A 20,074-nucleotide genomic window follows, 5' to 3' on the forward strand; every position below is an offset into this window, starting at 1 on the left:
TTTTAGCAAAACAACCCCCCAGGAATAGAGGGGGGGTACAGGGGGGGGGTGTCACGGCAAAGGCCATCAAAAGCAGCAGCATGACAAAATAAAGGTCGAGTAAGGAAAAAATATGCTATTTTATTTTAATCCGGGCTGCCTGAGAGATTAACCCTCCATATTGTTTTCATTGTTTTAACTTGGCATAAATCTCCCAAGTTCAATAGTTTCACAAACTTGAGCCCCTCACAACCCCCGAATCCTCCCTCCTTCTCCCCCATCCTCATCCTACCTAATCCCAGCTAATACCTTTCTTTCTATTGGCTAATAGTAGAAGAGAGCCCGGCTAAACGCTTCTTAAAGAGTGCAGGCCGACAATGCTCCGGAGCTGCCGAGACACAGTGGGAGCTACTACACCGGAGATACACGCTACGACTTCACGGAGAACCCCGAAAGATTAACGGAACAGGTAAAACGCTTGGACACGCTCACAAAAACACCTGAGATGAGTTTTTAATGATCGCCATCATTAAAAATGATCTCGTTTGGCTTGTTTGGTCAAAAAGTGTAGCACTTTCATCCTGGAATGCTGTTTAGGACCAGAGTTAGGCATGTTACTTTAAAAGAGTAATTAGTTATAGTTACTCACTACTTCTTATTTATTATTATTATTTTCTCGGAGCTTAGTGTATGTGATCTGAGATCATACATTTTAGCATCATTATTCATTCAGAAAAGAGGGAAATTATAACTTAAGGGGCTGTAGTGAATTCATGATCCCAAAGGTGAGAACCACCAGGAAAAGTATGTGTGTGTCTGTGTGTGGAGTCAAGCTCTGGAACGGTTTGCAAGACGAGGTCAAAGAATGTCCAACTATTCACTTGTTCAAATTTAAATACAAAAAAACATTCCTGGCGGAATACAGAGAAGAAGAAAATCGGGTATGTGTCAAGGCGGACCAGAACAGAGCAGGAGACCCCAGAGCGTTCGTTACAAGTCTTTTATTTGGGGAAGCGTACAGGGTTAGCGGGAGACGCGATGACCGTCGAACGTCAGCAGCAACGCCGTGAAGACAACTTCGGGACACGTAGCCAATCGTAGCGTGGGACGGAAGCAGGTCGAGTTTACCGGGACTGGAGAGAAGATCGTAGCGTGGGACGGAAGCAGGTCGAGTTTACCGGGACTGGAGAGAAGATCGTAGCGTGGAACGGAAGCAGGTCGGATCGGAGGCAGGCAGAATCAGGTAAACAAGTCAAAAAGACACAGGAAAATCAGGCAAGTCAAACGGGGTACAGAAGTATCCTCAGACGAAGAGGTCTCCGCGTAGCGTGCTTAAAAAGGGAACATAAACCAATCAGGGAGTGCATTCCAGCGCGTCAGATGATTACCCCAGGTGGCTCCAATTAGGTAATCATGACAGTATGAGTGATACGAGAGATTGGGAATAGTGCGTCTCGTTGTCTGTCTCTGTGTGCCCTGCGACTGGCTGGCAACCAGTTCACGGTGTCCCCTGCCCACTCTCTGAAGATAGCTCCAGCACCCCCGTAACCCTACTGAGGATAAGCGGTGCAGATAATAGATGGATGAATGTATTATCTCCTGAGCCATAGTGACCACAAATGATTAGAAAAATGGTATACTGTCAGTTTAGGCAACCTGTTCATTTAAAACAAAAACAAAAACAAAAACATGAAAGTGTTGCCAGGAAATAATTTTCAAACTTTTTTAAAGGACAGAGTGCTTTTATTATTTTTTCACTTTTTCTGAAGTTTGATATATAAATATGTGTCTTTTATTTTGAAGCGGAAATCTGTGGATTTTTTCATTCTATGTTTTCCAAATATGCCTGAAAAATAAGCAATTTGAAATGTTATAATTTTTTCACCCAAGCGGTATCTAGAGCTTATGAATGATTTATATTACATCTGTGTATTATTTGTTATTGCAACATCCATTTTTGGCCTGGTATTCCTGAAAGGGGGATTACCTCATGTGCGGTCCCTTCTCAAGGTTTCTTGATTCTCCTTTTGAGTTTCTCCTTGTTCTTATGTAGGTTTTAGATCAGGGGATGGTGTAATGATAGTCCGTGGTTTGCAATAGACTGTGGCCTGTGCAGCCCTTTGAGACTTTTTGTGATTAAGGGCTATGCAAATAAACATGACTTTGTCATGGTTGCCGATTCAGAGCACCTGCGACGGCTTAATTGGCGCCAACAGCCCGGACAGCTGATTGGCTGATGTACTCCTTTTAAGCCCCCGACTTCCAAGAGATCCCTGTCAGATCGTTATGCGAACTGTTGCCACCAGCTCAGTTAGCCAGTACGTCCGACTCTGTTCCTGCCCTGCTTTTCTATGCCTGATCTTCGTTGCCGACCTGTTTCCAGACCTGACTTTGCCCCGTTCTGCCTGCCTGTTACCCGATCTGTTTTGCCCCGTTACCTGCCTGCCTCCTGTTACCGACCTCGTTTCCCAACCTGACACTGCCCTGGCTCTCCAGTCCCGGCTAACTACTTGTAATTCCCGCCTGTCTTTGACCCTCCTCGATAGACACGGAAGTGCCACTTCCGCATCTCCTGCTCCTCCTGTCCGTCAACCACTGGATCGTGGGAGCAAGCCCTGCTCTCCCTCTCTATTAATAAAAACTGAGAAAACAAGCGCTATTTGGTCCTGCGTCCATTTCTGGTCTGTGACAGACTTGACTTGACTGTATCTCTATTTGGCTTAATGATCACCTCGTTTTGAATCTATCTCTCATTTATATCAACTTAGTTTACATGGAGATGTGTTGTAAAAGAATAGTGCGATGTTTAGACGTGTTCTAAGGGATGGGCAGGGCACCTGTATGATGCGGCAGGGGTAAACCAGTGAAAGTTGTCGGGCCCTGCTGTTGAACAGAAGAGTGTGTTGTGTCTGTCGGGAAACGGGCCAGGAAGCAGGAAGTGTGAACTCAAATGCATAGACGAACTTTCACTTTAATTTAGGAAAGAAAAGTTGTCCAACACAAACGGACCAAAGACAAAACAAAACAGGCTTAAAGGCAATCAAAATTACAAACTAGGCATTTACTCAGAACAAACAGGCATGAACAGGTTTTCCTCAAGGTTAAGCAATGGTCTGGCAACGGGCAGTCCCAAAAGGAGCGTTAAAGTACTCCACAAGCAATCAATTCAATGCGTCTCAGCCTGTGTCAAGGGGCGGGGCCAGCTGGGTACCATGACGACCGTGTAGGACATGACAGTGTCACTCTTACCCGAGGGACATTGCCGCTTTTTTGTGTCCTGTTTCATCTGGAGGGACGAAATCATGACCAACCTGGGTGCCGAGGTGCTTAACTTGTTAGGGTGTTTGGGCATTTGGGCAAATACCGTCTATCGATACATGAACCTATTGAGCCTATTGAATGGAAACTACATCTGGTGAAGGAAATTGAGCTGGCAAATAAGAGGAAGTAACCTCCCACCCGAGCCCCCTTTAATTTTTTAGCGCTTTCTGAAAGCTGAGTTGATGAGGATAAAATCAGGTATCACAATGCTACATCTATTACTCACCTCTGTGGGTTTCCTGTCTGCTTGAACCAGCTAGGAGTCAAAGATGCGCGGGAACGGCCGGAGTATTATGAAGAGATATACTCAAGAGCACATATACACTGTTAGGAAATAAACTATTAAAATGTATCGTTTACCAAATTGTTTGAATTAGTTATGTGACTCCATTAACCAAACACAACCTTCATTCAATAATTTAACTAAGTGAACTCCATCGCATTAGCCGAATTATCAGAATTAGTGTCTCTCTCGTTCTCCCTCGATCTTCTCCGATCTTCTCCGATCTTCCCACATCTTTTCATAAGCTGGCGTGCCGGCTCCTCCCATGGGCGTGCCGACTCATCCTATGGGCGCGCCAGGTGCCAGCTTCACCACCTCCTCGCCAAAGGGCATTGTGATGTTTGTCCTCATGCGTCTGGCCTTCTCCCGTCAAGACTCACAGGAATCAAAATACGTCTGATCCATTCCAGACAGCCGAACTTTCTAATGTACCTAGAAGAAAAACAGTCAGTGAATCTCTCTACTGCATCAAACTGAGTACATGTACTTACGTTGTAGTTAATTTTATAATATCCTTTATAGTCAAATGTATAAAATCCTTCAACACTCACAATGATGCTAAAATGTATGATCTCAGATCACATACACCAAGGGTGTCAAACTGGTTTTAGCTGGGGCCACAAATGCTATTAAAGAAAATCTCACGGGGGCCGGACTAATAAATTTAAGAGAAAGAGAAAGGGAGAAAAAGAGGGAGGGAAAGAGAGAGCGATAAACAGATAGGGAGAAAGAGTAACAGTGAGAGAAAAAGAGAGAGCAGAATAGAGATATGAATGGAGAAGAAGGGGGAAATGAATATAGAGAGAAAAAGAAAGTGAAAAAAGAGAAAGATAAAAAGAATAAGAGAAGTGAAACGACAGAAAAAAAAGAGTCAGCAGGAGAAAAAGAGACAAAGTGAGGTGAGAGAGAAAGAGAGAGAGAGGTCGGAAAGGGAAAGAAAGAGGGTGAGAAAGAAAGAGAAAATGGAAAGAAAGAGAATTAAAGTGTAAATTAGAGAGAGAAAATAAAAAGAGAGCAAGACAGAGAAAAAGAAAGAGTGAGAGAGTGAGAGAGAAGAGAGAAAAAGAGAGAGAAAGAGAGAGTGAACAGGAGAAAAGAAAAAGAGGGAGAAATAAAAGAAGTGAGTCAGAGAGAAACGGAGAAATACGACCACAATTGTTTTGCAAGTGTTAACTGGCTTGGGTGACATCCCGTGGGAATTTTTAAAACTACAGCTCATTTTCCTCTTGCGCTTCTCTCACTGTTGTCTTGCGGGCCGGATTTAAAGCATTGGTGGGCCTGATCTGGCCCGCGGGCCGCCTGTTTGGCACCTGTGACATACACTAAGCTCCAAGAAAATAATAATAAATAAATAAATAAATATTGAATTGCTGTAATATGTTTTAGAAAAAGAAAGCAAAGTTAGCTTCTCCCCATTTCTGAGTATAAGACGCTCAGTGACTAGAATCTCAAGCAATGTAAAATATCAGTTCAAAAAATAAAATGAATAATTGGATTAGATAAATAAACATTTTCTTTATCCATGGGCAGAAAGTTTTGATCATTTTAACTTTAATAATACTAATAATTATATTATTATTATATCAGCGCTCTCTATCTTATTATAACAATCATAATTATTCTTATTGTTTTCATCATTATTTAACTTGTTGTAGTTTTTTCATTTCTTGTATATATTTATACTGGGAAAAGTGCAGTAGAAACATTCAGTAAGAAAAAAATGGAATAGAAAAACAACGTACATGAGGAAAAACTTGCCAAAATGCCTTTTTTTTCTTTTTAAAACTCAAATAATTCCGATATTTCTGCACACAATTTGTCTCATTCCAAATATTGTTTTTCTTCTTTACTTGGCTTTTTTTACCTTTACGTGACTATCATTTTTGGTATTGTGGACCAGCAAGAATTTAAAGGGGAAATACAACAAAATAAGAAAAAATGTGTGGAGAAATGCTATTTCGGGGGAGTGTGTATAACCAGGGGCCCCTTAGCCTTTATGGGGTCCTAAGCAAAATTAGATTCGGGGCCCCCGATTACTTGATCATTTGTATACCTACTAGAACTCATTCCGTGTTCTACTCCAGGGGTGGGCAACTATTTGGAGTCGGGGGTTGCACTGGGTTTCAAAATTTGGCCGAGGATCTTGGAGACAGAGCCAATGTTTTCATTTACTCTTTTTCTCTCTTTCACTCCCTCTCCTATTATCCGTTTCTCTCTCTCTCCTATTATCCGTTCTCTCTCTCTCTCTCTCTCTCTCTCTCTCTCTCTCTCTCTCTCTTATCCACTCTCTTTCTTTCCCATTCTTTACTTTCCCTGTCTTTCTCTCTTTCTCTATATCTCTGTTTCTGTCTTTCGGTCTCTTTCTTCTCTCTCTCTCTTTCTTTCCATCTTTCTTTCTTTTCCTCTCTTTCTCTCTGTCTCTTTATTATTCCTTTCTTTCTCCCTTCTTTTCTTTCTTTCTCCCTTATCCACTCTTTTTCTCTCTTATTATCTATTTATTTATCTCTTTCTCTCTCTCTCTTATCCACCCTCTTTCTCTCTCTCCCTCTCTCTCTTTCTTTCCTTCTCTCTTTCTTTTCCTCTTCTTGCTTTATTATCCCTTTCTTTCTTTCTCTCTTATCCACCCTTTTTCTCTTTCACTCCCTCTTTCATTATCCCTCTCATCTGTAGTATTTTTGTAATAGTACAAGTTTTGTGATTTATTGTGTATTATTGTTTTTGGTATTTTTGTCGTATTTCTGTTGTAATGCATTGTATTTCCATCGTATGTTGTTTTGTCGTATATCTGTAGTATTTTTGTGATACAGTCATACTATAGTTTTGTTTTAGTAGTATTTTGTCATATCCCCGTAGTGGAATTTTTGTAGTATTCCTGTTGTTGTATATTTGCAGTATCTCTGTTGTAATACGCCTATAGTAATAATTCACGAGTAGTGTTTTCTATTATAGTATTATGTAGCAGTATTTTTGTAGTATTTTTGTGTGAGTATTTGGGATTCTCAAAGATTGCCAGTAGTTTTTGTAGTATTTCCATAGTTGTCATTTTGTATAATTTGTTTAATATTTTTTTAATATGACTGTAGTTGTTTTTTTTTTGTAGTTTTTCTGGGGTAATATTTCTGTTATACTGTATAACATGACCTCGATGTGTTTGGGCAGCATGTTCTCCCTGCCTGGGGTCAACGAAGCGATGCTGCAGGAGCTCTACCAGCAGGTGGCGCCACAGTACAATGGCATCTACACAGTGGCCAGCCCATCAGCGCACACTCTCTCGGTGGCTGAGAGACTTGCAGGTACTCAACTCGGTAGTTTTAAAGCACAGTTGTCAGACCCGTGGGCCACACTCAGTGAAGCACAAGAGGAAAATGTACTGTAGTTTGAAATCTATTTACTTAATGTTGACAAAGCCAGACGCCACTCGCAAAACAACTGGAGCTATATTATGTTTTCTCTCCCTCTCTTCACTCTTTTTCTTGTGCTCTTTCTTTCTATTTCTATCTCTTTTTACTCTCTCTCTTTCATTTTTTTCTCTCTTCCTCTCTCTTTCATTATATATCTGTCTCTCTCTTTCTTTCTTTTCTCTCTTTCTTTCCCTCTCTTTATTATCCCTTTATTTCTTTCTTTCTCTCTTTCTCTCTCTCGCATCCACTCTTTTTCTCTCTTTCTGTCCCTCTCTTTACTATCCCTTTCTTTCATTTTTTTCTCTCTTTTTTCTTTAACTCTCCATTTCTTTTTTTCAATCCCTCTCTCTTTGAAATGTTCGCATTCTCTCTCTCTCTCTCTCTCTCTCTCTCTCTCTCTCTCTCTCTCTCTCTCTCTCTCTCTCTCTCACAAACACACTGTTTCTTATCTCGCCCTCTTGCGCTCCCTCTCTCATTCTTTCTCTCTCTCCCTTTCCTTTCTTTCTTTCTCTCTCTCTCTTTTCACCTGTCTCTTTCTTTCTCTCTATTTTTCTCGTTCTCTTTTTTCTCTTTCTTTTTCATCTTTCACTGTTTCTGGCTCTCTCTCTCTTTCTGTCCTTCTCTCTCTCTCTCTCTTTTAGTCTCTCTCTCTTTCTCCGTTTGTTTGTTTGTTTTTTCCTTCTTTCCTTCTTTCCTTCTTTCCTTCTTTCCTTCTATATCTCTTTAATCTACTAGTCCAGTTGTTTTTTACCATTTGGCTTCTGAGCCTAAATTTTCATCACCCCTGGTTTAAAGGGACAATATGTATTATACATCACCTCCACGTACTTAAAAAAAAAACATGATTCAAATAGCAGCACGGCGGCGCAGTGGTTAGCGCCTGTGTGGCACAGTTCTAAGGTCATGAGATCGAACCTCCTGTGTGGAGTTTGCATGTTCTCCCCGTGCTTGCGTGGGTTTCTTCCCACATTCCAAAAACATGAATGTCAGGTTAATTGGCTGGTCCAAATTGTCCCTGGGTGTGAATGAGCGAGCGATTTGTCTGTCTCTGTGTGCCCTGCGACTGGCTGGCAACCAGTTCAGGGTGTCCCCCGCCCACTGCCCGAAGATAGCTGGGATGGGCTCCAGCACCCCCGCGACCCTACTGAGGATAAGCGGTGCAGATAATGGATGGATGGATGGATGATTCAAATAATACATAAACTATCATATGAACATGCATTTTTCAAAAAAAATACTCTTAGGTGGAAAAGTTAGCATTCATTCGATACTGTTGTGTTAATAGCTCTGTAGGTTTTTTTTTCTAGTTCAGATTTAGAGGTAAGATTGGGCTCAAAAAATTTAGCCCAACCCAGCCCGAGTCCCTGGTATATAAACCCGAACCCGCCCAAACCCAATGGATTAACTTGCTTTGATAACCGAGCCCGAAATAAACCCGAAGCTTTAATTTGCCGCTAAAGTAAAGAGACAGCTCTACCTCGGCCATGCGTACTTCAGCGCCTAACTGTGTGTTTCGGCTGAAGTACGCAGCTTGGGGTTTACTTAGAGCCTAGTCCCTCAAATCAAGTGTGCACTGAACAAAATTGCATTGAAAAGAAAATTTTATTCTGCAAATTACAAGCTGCACATAGTAAAAGATTTGGCTGAAAAGCAGAAACAAAGTTTGTAAAGCTTGTAAGGTATTGGCAAAAAGTGAAATGACGTCTGACATGAGGGAGGAGGAAGGAGGAAGCCGCGCGTCTTGTAACTCAACACCGAGGAGGAAAATTTTGGGGGATTTAGTGATTTTGAGTGAAGGATTTTATACATTTGACTATTAAGGATTTTATACGATTTACTACAAATTACATTTAATGCAAAAGATATTCACTGTCTTGGCTGTAGTTCAATGTCAAGGCACCCTAGTGGAAAATGTTGTTTACAGGAATGGCGGGACATAAGGCTGATAAGATAATCAGCACATCCAGACGCAGAAATGCCCTGATGACGTAGAAACGCTTGGTGTTGTTTTGAGTATTCCAGACATCGCGATGCCCAGGGGGGGCTTCCTTGGCACACCCATGGGAGGAGTCGGCACACCATTATGCAGGGAGAAGATGGTGAAGAGGAGATAGCTAAAGGACTTCAGAAGAGGGCTTCCCAGAGACTCCAACGACACTAATTCGGCCGTTTTAGATGGAGTACACTTAGTTAAATTGTTAATGAAATTAAATCTGCCCCCGTGTGAAAATGTGGGCTTTCTTGTTCATCTTTTTCATCAAGAAACCGAGCGCGCATAAATTGTTGGGTGAACGTAGGTTGCGTTTGGTTAATGGAGTCAGATAACTCATTCGAACAATTTGGTAAAAGGAACATTTTGATAGATAATTCCAACAAGAGTTAAACTGATAGTTAGGTAAGCATTTTCTTTATCTGAATAATCACTTGAGTAAAAGTAAGTGCATGCTGTTGTTAGGGGAAAAACTACATTACAAATGTAGCATTTGCCAAATTGTTTGAATTAGTTATCTGACTCCATTAACCAAACACAAACTTTCTTCTCCTAACAATGCATGCTCATTTCTTAATTTTAGGGAAACATATTGACAAGAGACAGGCTTTTCCACACGGGGGCAGATTTATTTTGTTAAAGTATTTATTAAGTGAATTCCATCGAATTTAGCCAAATTATTGTCGAATTAGTCTAATCAGTCTTCGTCGAACCTCCCATTTCTCGTCTCTGCTCCCGTCTCTATTTGGGCTTGCTGACTCCTCCCCTGGGCGTGCTGACTCCTCCCCTGGCTGACTCCTCACGTGGCCTCCACCTAGTCCCCACCTCCTCGCTGAAAGACGCCGCCATGTCTAAAGGACTGATAAAGTTAAAACTTATATAAACTCTACGTTGGCAGAATTAAACAAATAAAAACAAGCATTAAGGTAAATAAATTTATTAGCTCTGTCCGGTGACCCATCGGGGCCATCACCTCTCGCCCCGGCCAGGGCTGCGGCCACACTGCGCGCCCCCGTGTGTCTAGTTAACTTTAGTCACACAGGAAACAGATAAATACACCGGAAATGCAACTTCAAAATAAAAGAGTACAAAACTAATAAACGTACAAGAGATGCAATTAGACTGATTATTGAACCGTTACTTCATGTGTGTGTGTGTGTGTGTGTGTGTGTGAAAGATTGTTTTTATATTTAGGAATATAAAAACAAGTTATATTCACACAGTGAATTCTGAGAAATGTTACAACCAAAACGACCACCTATCAAGGACTCACAACAAGAAAGCTTATCAGAACACTTGTCTCCTTTTCCCGCGTCAGCCCGTCCCTGTTCTTTTTCTGTAAACATCATTCTTGTCTAGGTCACACTGACCCTACGCCTTTCCTGTGAAAAATGTAATTTGTATTATATTAAATCCCTTATAGTCAAATACCGTAAATTCCGGACTATAGAGCGCACCTGATTATAAGCCGCACCCACCACATTTTAAGAGGATAACCGCTTTTGTACCTACACAAGCCGCACCTGTATATAAGCCGCATGCGCTCACATTAAAACATGTAACACAATCACAAAAGTAACCCAAACCCGACTTTAAGTCCCGCTATTGTAACTGAATATAAAGTACACAGTCTAAAAACCACAGCCGGCAAAATGAACGGAAAATGATACCGGTACTTAATGTTTGATGCAGACCTACAGAGTCCGGGTCCCATTGAAAGTAATCCAAGGAAAAAAAGTCTATATTTCCAAAGGTAAGGGTGGGAAAAATATATATCCACTATTGTCCGCTGCGTCCAAAAACATGTCTCACCTTTACTCCACTTCCCGTCAGCCCACGTTGTTTTCGCCCCTTCTTTTTGATCCGCCCGTGGAAAACATATCAGAATAAGTCTCTAAAATAAATATATTACAAAAAAGTACAGTTGCAAATACATATTATACATGGTTACACATATTTACAAAGAAAGACGGTACACTGAGAGAGTTTTCAAAACTTTAATAATAAAAATAATATAACTTTCATCCCAAACCGTGACTGTGACAGGTAGCAACACGCTCGCAAATCAGCAAACGGGTCTGTAAAAAAATATACTGTACTTTTAAAAATCACGGTAAACCGTCCTCATCTTCCTCCTTATAACTGACGCCATCAAAGTCGTTTTCCTCAGGATTTGGAAAGAAACTTTGTCATATAGATGTCGTCTCAAGCTCCCTTATTCCAAAACACGCTAGCAACACGCTCGCAAAGTTAAGTTTACGTGCAATAGCTCTGTTTCCTTTTTTATCGGATTGCTCGATTGCTTTTAGCTTGAAAGCCGTGTCATGTGCCTTTCTTTTTGCAATTTGCATGATGAGGGTAAGTTTACGCTAATTTAATTTGTGCACAAGCTAAGAAGTTGCAGTCTTCCTCGGCGCATATATTCCACCGGTCTGAATCTTACCTTTTGTACTCGAGCGCCGCTGGCGGCCGTTAGAAAGATGAAACGGGACACAAGAAAGCGGTCGTGTCACTCGGGTCAGGGTGACACAACACGCACTTCTGTTCAACAGCAGGGCCCGACAGCTTTCACTGGTTTACCCCTGCCGCATCATACAAGTGCCCTGCCCATCCCTTACAACACGTCTAAACATCGCACTATTCTTTTACAACACATCTCCATGTAAACTACCGTATTTTCCACACTATAAGGCGCACCTAAAAGCCTTTATTTTTTTCAAAAGCTGACCATGCGCCTTATAATACAGTGCGCCTTATATGTGGCTCAATATTAAGTCGCAAGGTCTCGCAACTTACGCAACAGCCGCCGACTCGATTTTCCCCCGAACGTGGAGTAGTCCGCGGTGTATGCTGGGATTTATATACCGGCGTTTCATTGGCTAACCAATGTGTCAATCATCAGTTGAATCGATCACTATTGGCTAAAGTTATTCGGAGGTCAAGGGGGTGGATCCTTTTTATAATTTACAGCCTGGCATTGGCTTAAACGGCAAAACAAAGCCTGCAATTGGCTTAAAAAGATGAATGTGTATAGCACGTGGTTGACGGCATACAGAAAGCATTTTTTACTATACTGTATTTGTAAATAGAATAGAATAGATAGAATAGAATATACCTTTATTGTCATTGTTACAAAATGGGTTAACATATTGTGACAACGAAATTGGGCATGACACTCCAGTTTTACACATTCACAGTGAGGTATGAGCCAAGAAGATAAAGGAACAGAGAAGATAAGGTTATAAAACAAGGGGGATAAGGCTATAGTTATCATTGACATGGTATTTACACAAGAAATGTCGGCATGTGGGATGTTACATACAGTGTTGTCGTGATACCGTTGGTATCGTAAGGGTTGTGCAATATTGCATTTGGTGCAAAGTCATCATAGTGCAAATATTTTATCCTCCTGAATTTACTACACTCACGGATATAAGAGGACATTGGCTGCACGTTATTATGAACACAACGACTTCGGTGAGCTACTCCGGCTATATATTTTCCCTGTATCTTGTTTCAGACTGAACTCGATGTTTCTGTGATAAGCGGTGCAGATAATCGATGGAATGGAGTGTCTATTTTTAAATTAAACTCAATTCCAAGTGTTTACTGTCATATGCACAGTAAAGTTGCGAGCGAAAGAGAAAATAGAAACTAAGGAATGGTTGGCATTTCTTGAATCCCAAGACTTTAACCTTCCGAATGATGGAACGATGCATTTGAGTGACATCGTATGGACACCGCATCCGCACGTGTTCTTGACACGTATTTGCGTCTTTGCAAGCTTTCGGAATGTTAAGAGGGGAATTAAGTTTGACGGGGTGCGCCCTATAACCCGGTGCGCCTTATAGTGCGGAAAATACGGTACATCAATTGGCCGCATCACTGAATAAGCCGCAGGGTCGAACGTTTGGGAAAAGAGTAGCGGCTTATAGTCCGGAATATCCGGTAAGTAAAATGCTTGAAAGTCTCTGTTCTCTGCCCACCAGAACTGGTACTGGAGGCACGCTACGGGAAGCATCCGAAGCAGCGCCGCAGTCGCACGGCCTTCACAGTGTTCCAGCTGCAGGCTTTAGAAAAAGCTTTTGAGCAGACCCAGTATCCTGACGTCAGCATGAGAGAGAGGCTGGCACTTTGCATCAACTTGCCCGAGGCCCGCATTCAGGTCAGCTTCTAACAACACTGCCATGGATTTATGGAATAACCCTATTCATGCTTCAACCTTAGCTAACCTCACATTTGTAGTTCTTAACACCTTTTCACAATTGACGCTTGGACACGAATAGTACGTGACTCGCTAATGAGAGCGCATCAGGTTTTGGCAAACTACTTTTGCACCTGGAAATGAGAATGTGTTCATTCGTTGGTTTAGTGTTTATTAATTATGGGGATTTTTCTAGCTTTAACTTTAAAAATCAGTAGGATTGAAACAAATTATTCTTTACTGCAATCAGTAAACCAATTTGCCTCTAGGTCAGTGCGGGACAAGGAAAGAGAGAAAGGGGGAAAGAGAGAGAGAGAGAGAGAGAAAGAGAGAGAGAGAGAGAGAGAGAAACAAAAGAGATAAAAAGAGAAATAGTGAGAGAGAGAGAGAGAGAGAGAGAGAGAGGTCTTTGGGTTCTGATATGAATTCCTAACCCCAAGAAAATGCAATCAATGAACAAGGCTGATTGAAATAGGACACACAATTTGTTAACACAGAAAATTAATGATACACAAAATCTGTGTATTGTTTGTTATTACAACATCTGTTGCAGCCCGGTCATCCTGGAAGGGGGATTACCTCATGTGCAATCCCTTCTCTTTATTTTCCTCATGTTGAGGTTTTTGAGTTTTTCCTTACCCTCATGTAGGTTTTAGATCAGGGGATGGTGTAATGATAGCCTGTAGTTTCCAATACATACGCTCCCCTATATACGACCATTTGACTTACGATGAACGGTAGATTTGAACATTTTTTGGGGGATGTCGAAAAATATCCGGACATTGCTTCTTTCCGCCGGTACCGGCGAGTGGCGCTGTGAGAGGTGACCCAGCGTTCACCGCGAAGAAGAAATCCGCTTCCTCTTCCTAGTTCGTGCGTACTTCTATACTGTATCCCTAGTTTAGCCACAGCGGAGTGGATGACGTCACAAGCTAGTCCAAAGGTTCTACGTCCCTGCAGCAGATGAATAGCCCAGGGATACACCACCTCGTGTTAGCGAGTCCACCTTCTCTCCGCTTCCCGCAGGCATTTGTTTCTGTGTCTAACAGCGCTGAAGCCGGGTAGCTCCGGATAGCTCCGGTCCGGGTAGATCCGGGTGGCTCCACGTTAGCGTCCGGGATGCTAGACGTGCGCCACATTTCCTTAAAACACAGTAACTGTACTCCCTGTGCCCTTTGATGTTTTTCAACAGCACAGCCAGTTTGTCGGTCTTATTTAGTAGAGAGTTTTACCATGATTACGGACGGTACCGAAGACTTATAACGCCGCTAGCCGCTTAGCTAGCTCCGGCTCTCCATCCACGATAGGGCCCCCTCTTCACGCCGGCACGAGAATTCTTCAGGGCAAGGAGTTGATTCTTCGAATAAACGCATTTTCGTGCGTTCAAACCCATGTCCATAGGATAGAAAGTAATCCAAAGTGTAGTTGTCAAACGGGACGAAAAACACCGAAGATAGATGCAGACAATCAAAACAATAAATCGATAAATCATACGGAGCTGCTGGAAAGGCTGCCGCTCGCGGCGGCGCCGCTTTAATGTCGTGCATCTCGTGCATCCATTCAATATATTTACTGTAAAGTGTAAAGATGAGGCAAACCGTTTCTTTTGAAATGAAAGTGGAATAAGAAAGCTCGATGCGGTTGATAAATTGGTTGGATCGCTTTTTTTTCGTCCACTTTTTACCGCGGAGGACCTTTTAGAGCTTATCTTCCAAAAGTAAGTCAAACTTCACTTTATTTATCTTTATAGAGCATATTATTTTATGAAATGTTTATTTTTTTTGTTAAAAAAATACAGGTTACTTATACAAGCCTTAAACATACTTATATAAACCTTAAACATACAAAATATAACACTGAAGCAATTTATGAAGAAATTCAACTTAGATAGATAGATAGATAGATAGATAGATAGATAGATAGATAGATAGATAGATAGATAGATAGATAGATAGATAGATAGATAGATAGATAGATAGATAGATAGAGAGAGAGAGAGAGAGAGAGAGAGAGAGAGAGAGAGAGAGAGAGAGATAGAGAGAGAGAGATAGAGAGAGATAGACAGATAGATAGATAGATAGATAGATAGATAGATAGATAGATAGATAGATAGATAGATAGATAGATAGATAGATAGATAGATAGATAGATAGATAGATAGATAGACAGATAGCTAGATAGATAGATAGATAGATAGATAGATAGATAGATAGATAGATAGATAGATAGATAGATAGATAGATAGATAAAAAGATAGATAGATAGATAGATAGATAGATAGATAGATAGATAGATAGATAGATAGATAGATAGATAGATAGATAGATAGATAGATAGATAGATAGATAGATAGATAGATAGATAGATAGATAGATAGATAGATAAATAGATAGATAGATAGATTTTATTCATCCCCGTAGGGAAATTCACACTTCCAGCAGTATCCTTGTGTTGAAAGTAAAATAATAATAAAGTAAAAGGAATAGAATACATAAATACCCAATGTAACGTGTTGATATGGAGTATTTAAATAGTGCTACATAAAATACACACTGTAATAACAATAGGTTAATATGCAAATGTGGGGGTGGGGTTTAATGTGGGCTTTCACTCCCCCGGGTGGACTTAAAGAGCCTCGTGGCATGAGGAAGAAATGATCTTCTCAGTCTGTCTGTGGAACAAGACTGTGACAGCAGTCACAAATAAACATGACTTGCCTTGACTTATCAGCCGTCAAAATGGTCAACAATAAACATTAGATTGCTTCTATTTTTAGATGTCACAAGCACGACATTAAACAAAAACTGTGTTTTGAAAATTGGAACCACTTTGAACATGTTACTGTAAAGACTTTTCGGGAGGGGTCGACTGGAAATAACCCTTTTGATCGCAATCATTGCTTTGAAAAGAGCACCAACAGAGAACGGGGGAATTTCCCCCCTTTTGAAGTAATACATCACTCCAGCGGTCAGAGGTGTGTGGTTACACACTCCTTCTACTGTCGTACTTCTTCTACTTTGTTCTTTTGAAAGCAATATTGCGTCATTTCGTGTCACACTGCAGACCAGAGGTGGGTAGAGTAGTCCAAAAAATGTACTCAAAAAAAAGTAAAACTGTTACTTCAAAATAATATAGAAGTAAAAAGTAGTCCTTCAAATTCATATTTGAGTAAAAGTAAAAAAGTACTTGGTGAAAAAAGTACTCAGATCACAAAATCATCAAAATTCATCCATTCGACAATACATTTCATTTCATTTCATAATAAGTTAAAATAATGAAGGTAAGCTCAAGTACCGTATTTTCCGCACTATAGGGCGCACCGGGTTATAGGGCGCACCCCCAAAAAATAGTATTTGGTCCTATATCTTCCATAGATAAGGCGCACCGGATTATAAGGCGCTACAATGGGAACGTCGACAAAACAGTCAGATAGTTCAGTCCAACTTATTACCCCCTTAACATCCCGAAAGCTTGCAAAGAAGCAAATACGTGTCGTAGACACGTGCGGATGCGGTGTCCGTACGATGTCACTTAAATGCGTCGTTTCAAATATCATTCGGAAGGTTAAAGTCTTGGGATTCAAGAAATGCCAACCATTCCTTAGTTTCTATTTTCTTTTTCGCTCGCAACTTTACTGTGCATATGACAATAAACAATTGAGTTTAATTCACTCAACTCATCACAGCAACATCAAGATGGTTCTAAAACAAGATACCGGGAAAATATAAAGCCGCATAGCTCACCTAAGTTCTCACGTTCAATAATGATACGCAACCATGGTCTTCTTACAACCGTGAGTGAAGTAAATCCAGGAGAGTAAAATGTTCCTTTATGGCGTACTTTAGCAAGCTTGCTATTCACAGTCATCTTTTTCGGCCAATTGCAGGGTTTGTTTTGGCCCTCTAGCCTATCCGAGGCTCCGAATAACTTCAGCCAATAGCGATCAATTCAAATGATGATTGACACATCTTTTTCGGCCAATTGCAGGGTTTGTTTTGGCCCTCTAGCCTATCCGAGGCTCCGAATAACTTCAGCCAATAGCAATCAATTCAAATGATGATTGACACATTGGTTAGCCAATGAAACGCCGGTATATAAATCCCAGCATACACCGCAGACTACTCCACGTTCGGGGGAAAATCGAGTCGGCGGCTGTTGCGTAAATTGCGAGACCTTGCGACTTAATATTGAGCCATATATAAGGCGCACTGTATTATAAGGCGCATGGTCAGCTTTTAAAAAAAAAAGACTTTTAGGTGCGCCTTATAGTGCGGAAAATACGGTACCTTAGTAAACATTGCGATCAAATAAATAAGTTAAGCACAATTAGCACATTCCAAGCCCTAGTACTATTTTTAATATGCTCTTCAGGGATAACAACAAGCTAGCCCAAGGTTCAGCAACATTCACACCATATATTTAAAGACAAAATTCCCGCTCTCCAGACAAAAGCAAATCCTTCAGCACATTTTATTTCCCTCTGTGATGTTTGATGATTTGATAAAATCTATAAATAAAATTTATAATGCCAGAGCCTATGTCCCATTTCAACAAACACACCACTTCAAATTTGTCTCCCTTCTGCAGTTGCTTTAGAGTGCTGAGGTCATTTTTGTCCTAAATAATGGTTTCATGACAAGGTGTGAGCAAAGTTTTCTTGTAAAAATGTTACAGAATACTACAAATGAGGATACTAATGTCACGAGGTGGAAGGGGTGACTGGAGCAGAACGGAGGCAGGAGGCAGGAAGGGAGAACTCAATTGCGTGACGAGCAAAAAATTGTATTTACCAAAATAAAAGTTGTCCAAAACTCAGGGACAAGACAGAACAAACAGGCTTTAACAAAAACGTGCAAACACAGGTTTCTTCCAACTCAACTAAACTGGACAAGGCATGACAGAACAGAAAAGGTATAATGAGCCAGCCCCCGCAAAACCCACAATCCAGCCTTAAATAGCAGACACGCAATTAGTTGAACTGCTTCAGCTGGTGCCCAGGGGGCGGGGCAGACCGGTCGCCAAGGCGACCATGACAACTAATGTGTTTACCTCCAGTGCAGACGACGTTGGGCAAGGAGACAGTGCGCGTGGACTATGTGCAGCTCCGTCCATTCTTACCGCTCACCCAATAGAATTGCTCTAAGTGCTTTGCTAGGGCTTTTGGGTGTTTAAAGTTTGTTATGTGGCTTTTCATCATAAAGATTGTTAAATGAGCTTCCGTGCAATGGATTATTTAGTGATTTACAGCTAAAACAGGGTCTGTTTTATGCAATTGTGCAGGTTTTATATTATTACACATGAAAAGAGCCCCATATGGCTCGCGAGCCATCGGTTCCCAAAGCCTGCTCTAACTGGTGTTTTGTATTTTTGTCTTTTCTTTTCAGGTATGGTTTAAAAACAGGAGAGCCAAGCACCGCAAAGGTCAAAGGTGCATCGGCCTCTCCAAAGACAAAAATACGGAGGAGGCGCCACAAGACAGCAAGCCTGGAGAGAAGAGGGATAGTCAACCGATGGATCCATTACCCTCTGAAAAAAACATCCTACTCGGGCCATGCGCTCCTTTGTCGGATGAAAAACGAGATCTTTGCCCCTGTAAAGACTCTCATCCTAGCTCCAGGTTTCCCCTGCCAATGCCTTCCTCTCCACTTTTCCCTTTCATCCCAAGCCAAAGCTACAGCCCCCAACTTTGCCAGCCAGTTTTTGGGATGCTTTCCGCTGAGCTTGTTGCCCCTCAAGAGTTCTGGCCTCTGGTCCTGGAGCCTACTCCATCAGCCATGACCAAGAACTGCAGCCTCTCCCTTCACACTGTTTGCTCTAATAAATATGTGCTGTATCCTAACCTGGCTTTGTAGCTGGGGATTACGTACAACAGACTATACAATCTGCAGGCTGTGTACGAGATGTGTGTTTGTGTGTGTTTATTGAGTTTATTTTATAGCGGCTATATGTAGAAATACAAATCCATCCATCCATTATCTGCACCGCTTATCCTCAGTAGGGTCGCGGGGGTCCTGGAGCCCATCCCAGCTATCTTCGGGCAGTGGGCAGGGGACACCCTGAACTGGTTGCCAGGCAGTCGCAAGGCACACATAGACAGACAACTCACTCGCACACTGAAAATTACAATTAGAGAACAACTTATATAAAAATAAAATGGAATCATTTTGAAATAATACCATCTTTACTGTTTCACAGTTAAATAACATTTTATTGTGTGTAATGACGAGCGGCACAGCGGCTGAGTGGTTAGCGCTCTACGGTACAGCTATTGGTAACTTAAATTGTCCAACAAGTTCCTACAGACAAATATAAAATGACTTAAATCCAAAAAGTATGGGGTCCAAAACACAGTCACGGTTTACCGCCAAGGCCATTAGGCACCAATGATGAGGATGCAACTCTGGACAGCTTTTCCCACTTTCTATTGTTCCTGGCATGTTTTAGGGTCATGGCAAAACCCAGGACTGTAATTCTGTTTTGATGAACAGGAACAGAAACATTATCATTTAACACTTTCGCCAGAAGTGTGTGAAAGTCCAGCCCAGAATGTATATTTATATTAAAGTTTTGTAACCCAGTTGTTATTATAAATATAATTGACTCTTCTCTGTAATAGGACGATATTATGAAATAAATTTGAAAAAGTTGTACAGTAATATATCTGTGTCTAATGTTCTATGTTATTTATTTATTTAGGAAGTCATCCTAAAATTTGGATTCACAGTACACACCATTCTTATTATCGCTTTGTTTATGAAATATAAGCTAAAAATAAAAAATGACATGTTTTAAACCAGGGGTCTCTGATGTGGTACCCGCATACACTAGGGTGCCCCTGAAGGACAGTTGAGGTGCCTGCGGACCTGTTCTGAAAATAGCTCACCGGTGATGGGTCA

General features: G+C 41.2%; 1 protein-coding gene across 1 annotated transcript; it reads left to right on the forward strand.

Moving 5' to 3' along the window:
- Positions 1-334: 334 nt before the first annotated feature.
- dmbx2 (diencephalon/mesencephalon homeobox 2) lies at positions 335-19,786 on the forward strand. The gene is made up of 4 exons (XM_088350570.1): positions 335-448; positions 6,743-6,876; positions 12,964-13,139; positions 18,563-19,786. The coding sequence occupies exons 2-4, from the start codon at positions 6,744-6,746 to the stop codon at positions 19,028-19,030; spliced, it is 777 nt and encodes a 258-aa protein (XP_088206696.1). The 5' UTR covers positions 335-448; position 6,743; the 3' UTR covers positions 19,031-19,786.
- Positions 19,787-20,074: the final 288 nt, after the last annotated feature.

The sequence above is a fragment of the Urocampus carinirostris genome, chromosome 12 (assembly GCF_059441175.1).
Source record: "Urocampus carinirostris isolate Australia breed hairy pipefish chromosome 12, RoL_Ucar_1.0, whole genome shotgun sequence".
Lineage (NCBI taxonomy): Eukaryota > Metazoa > Chordata > Actinopteri > Syngnathiformes > Syngnathidae > Urocampus > Urocampus carinirostris.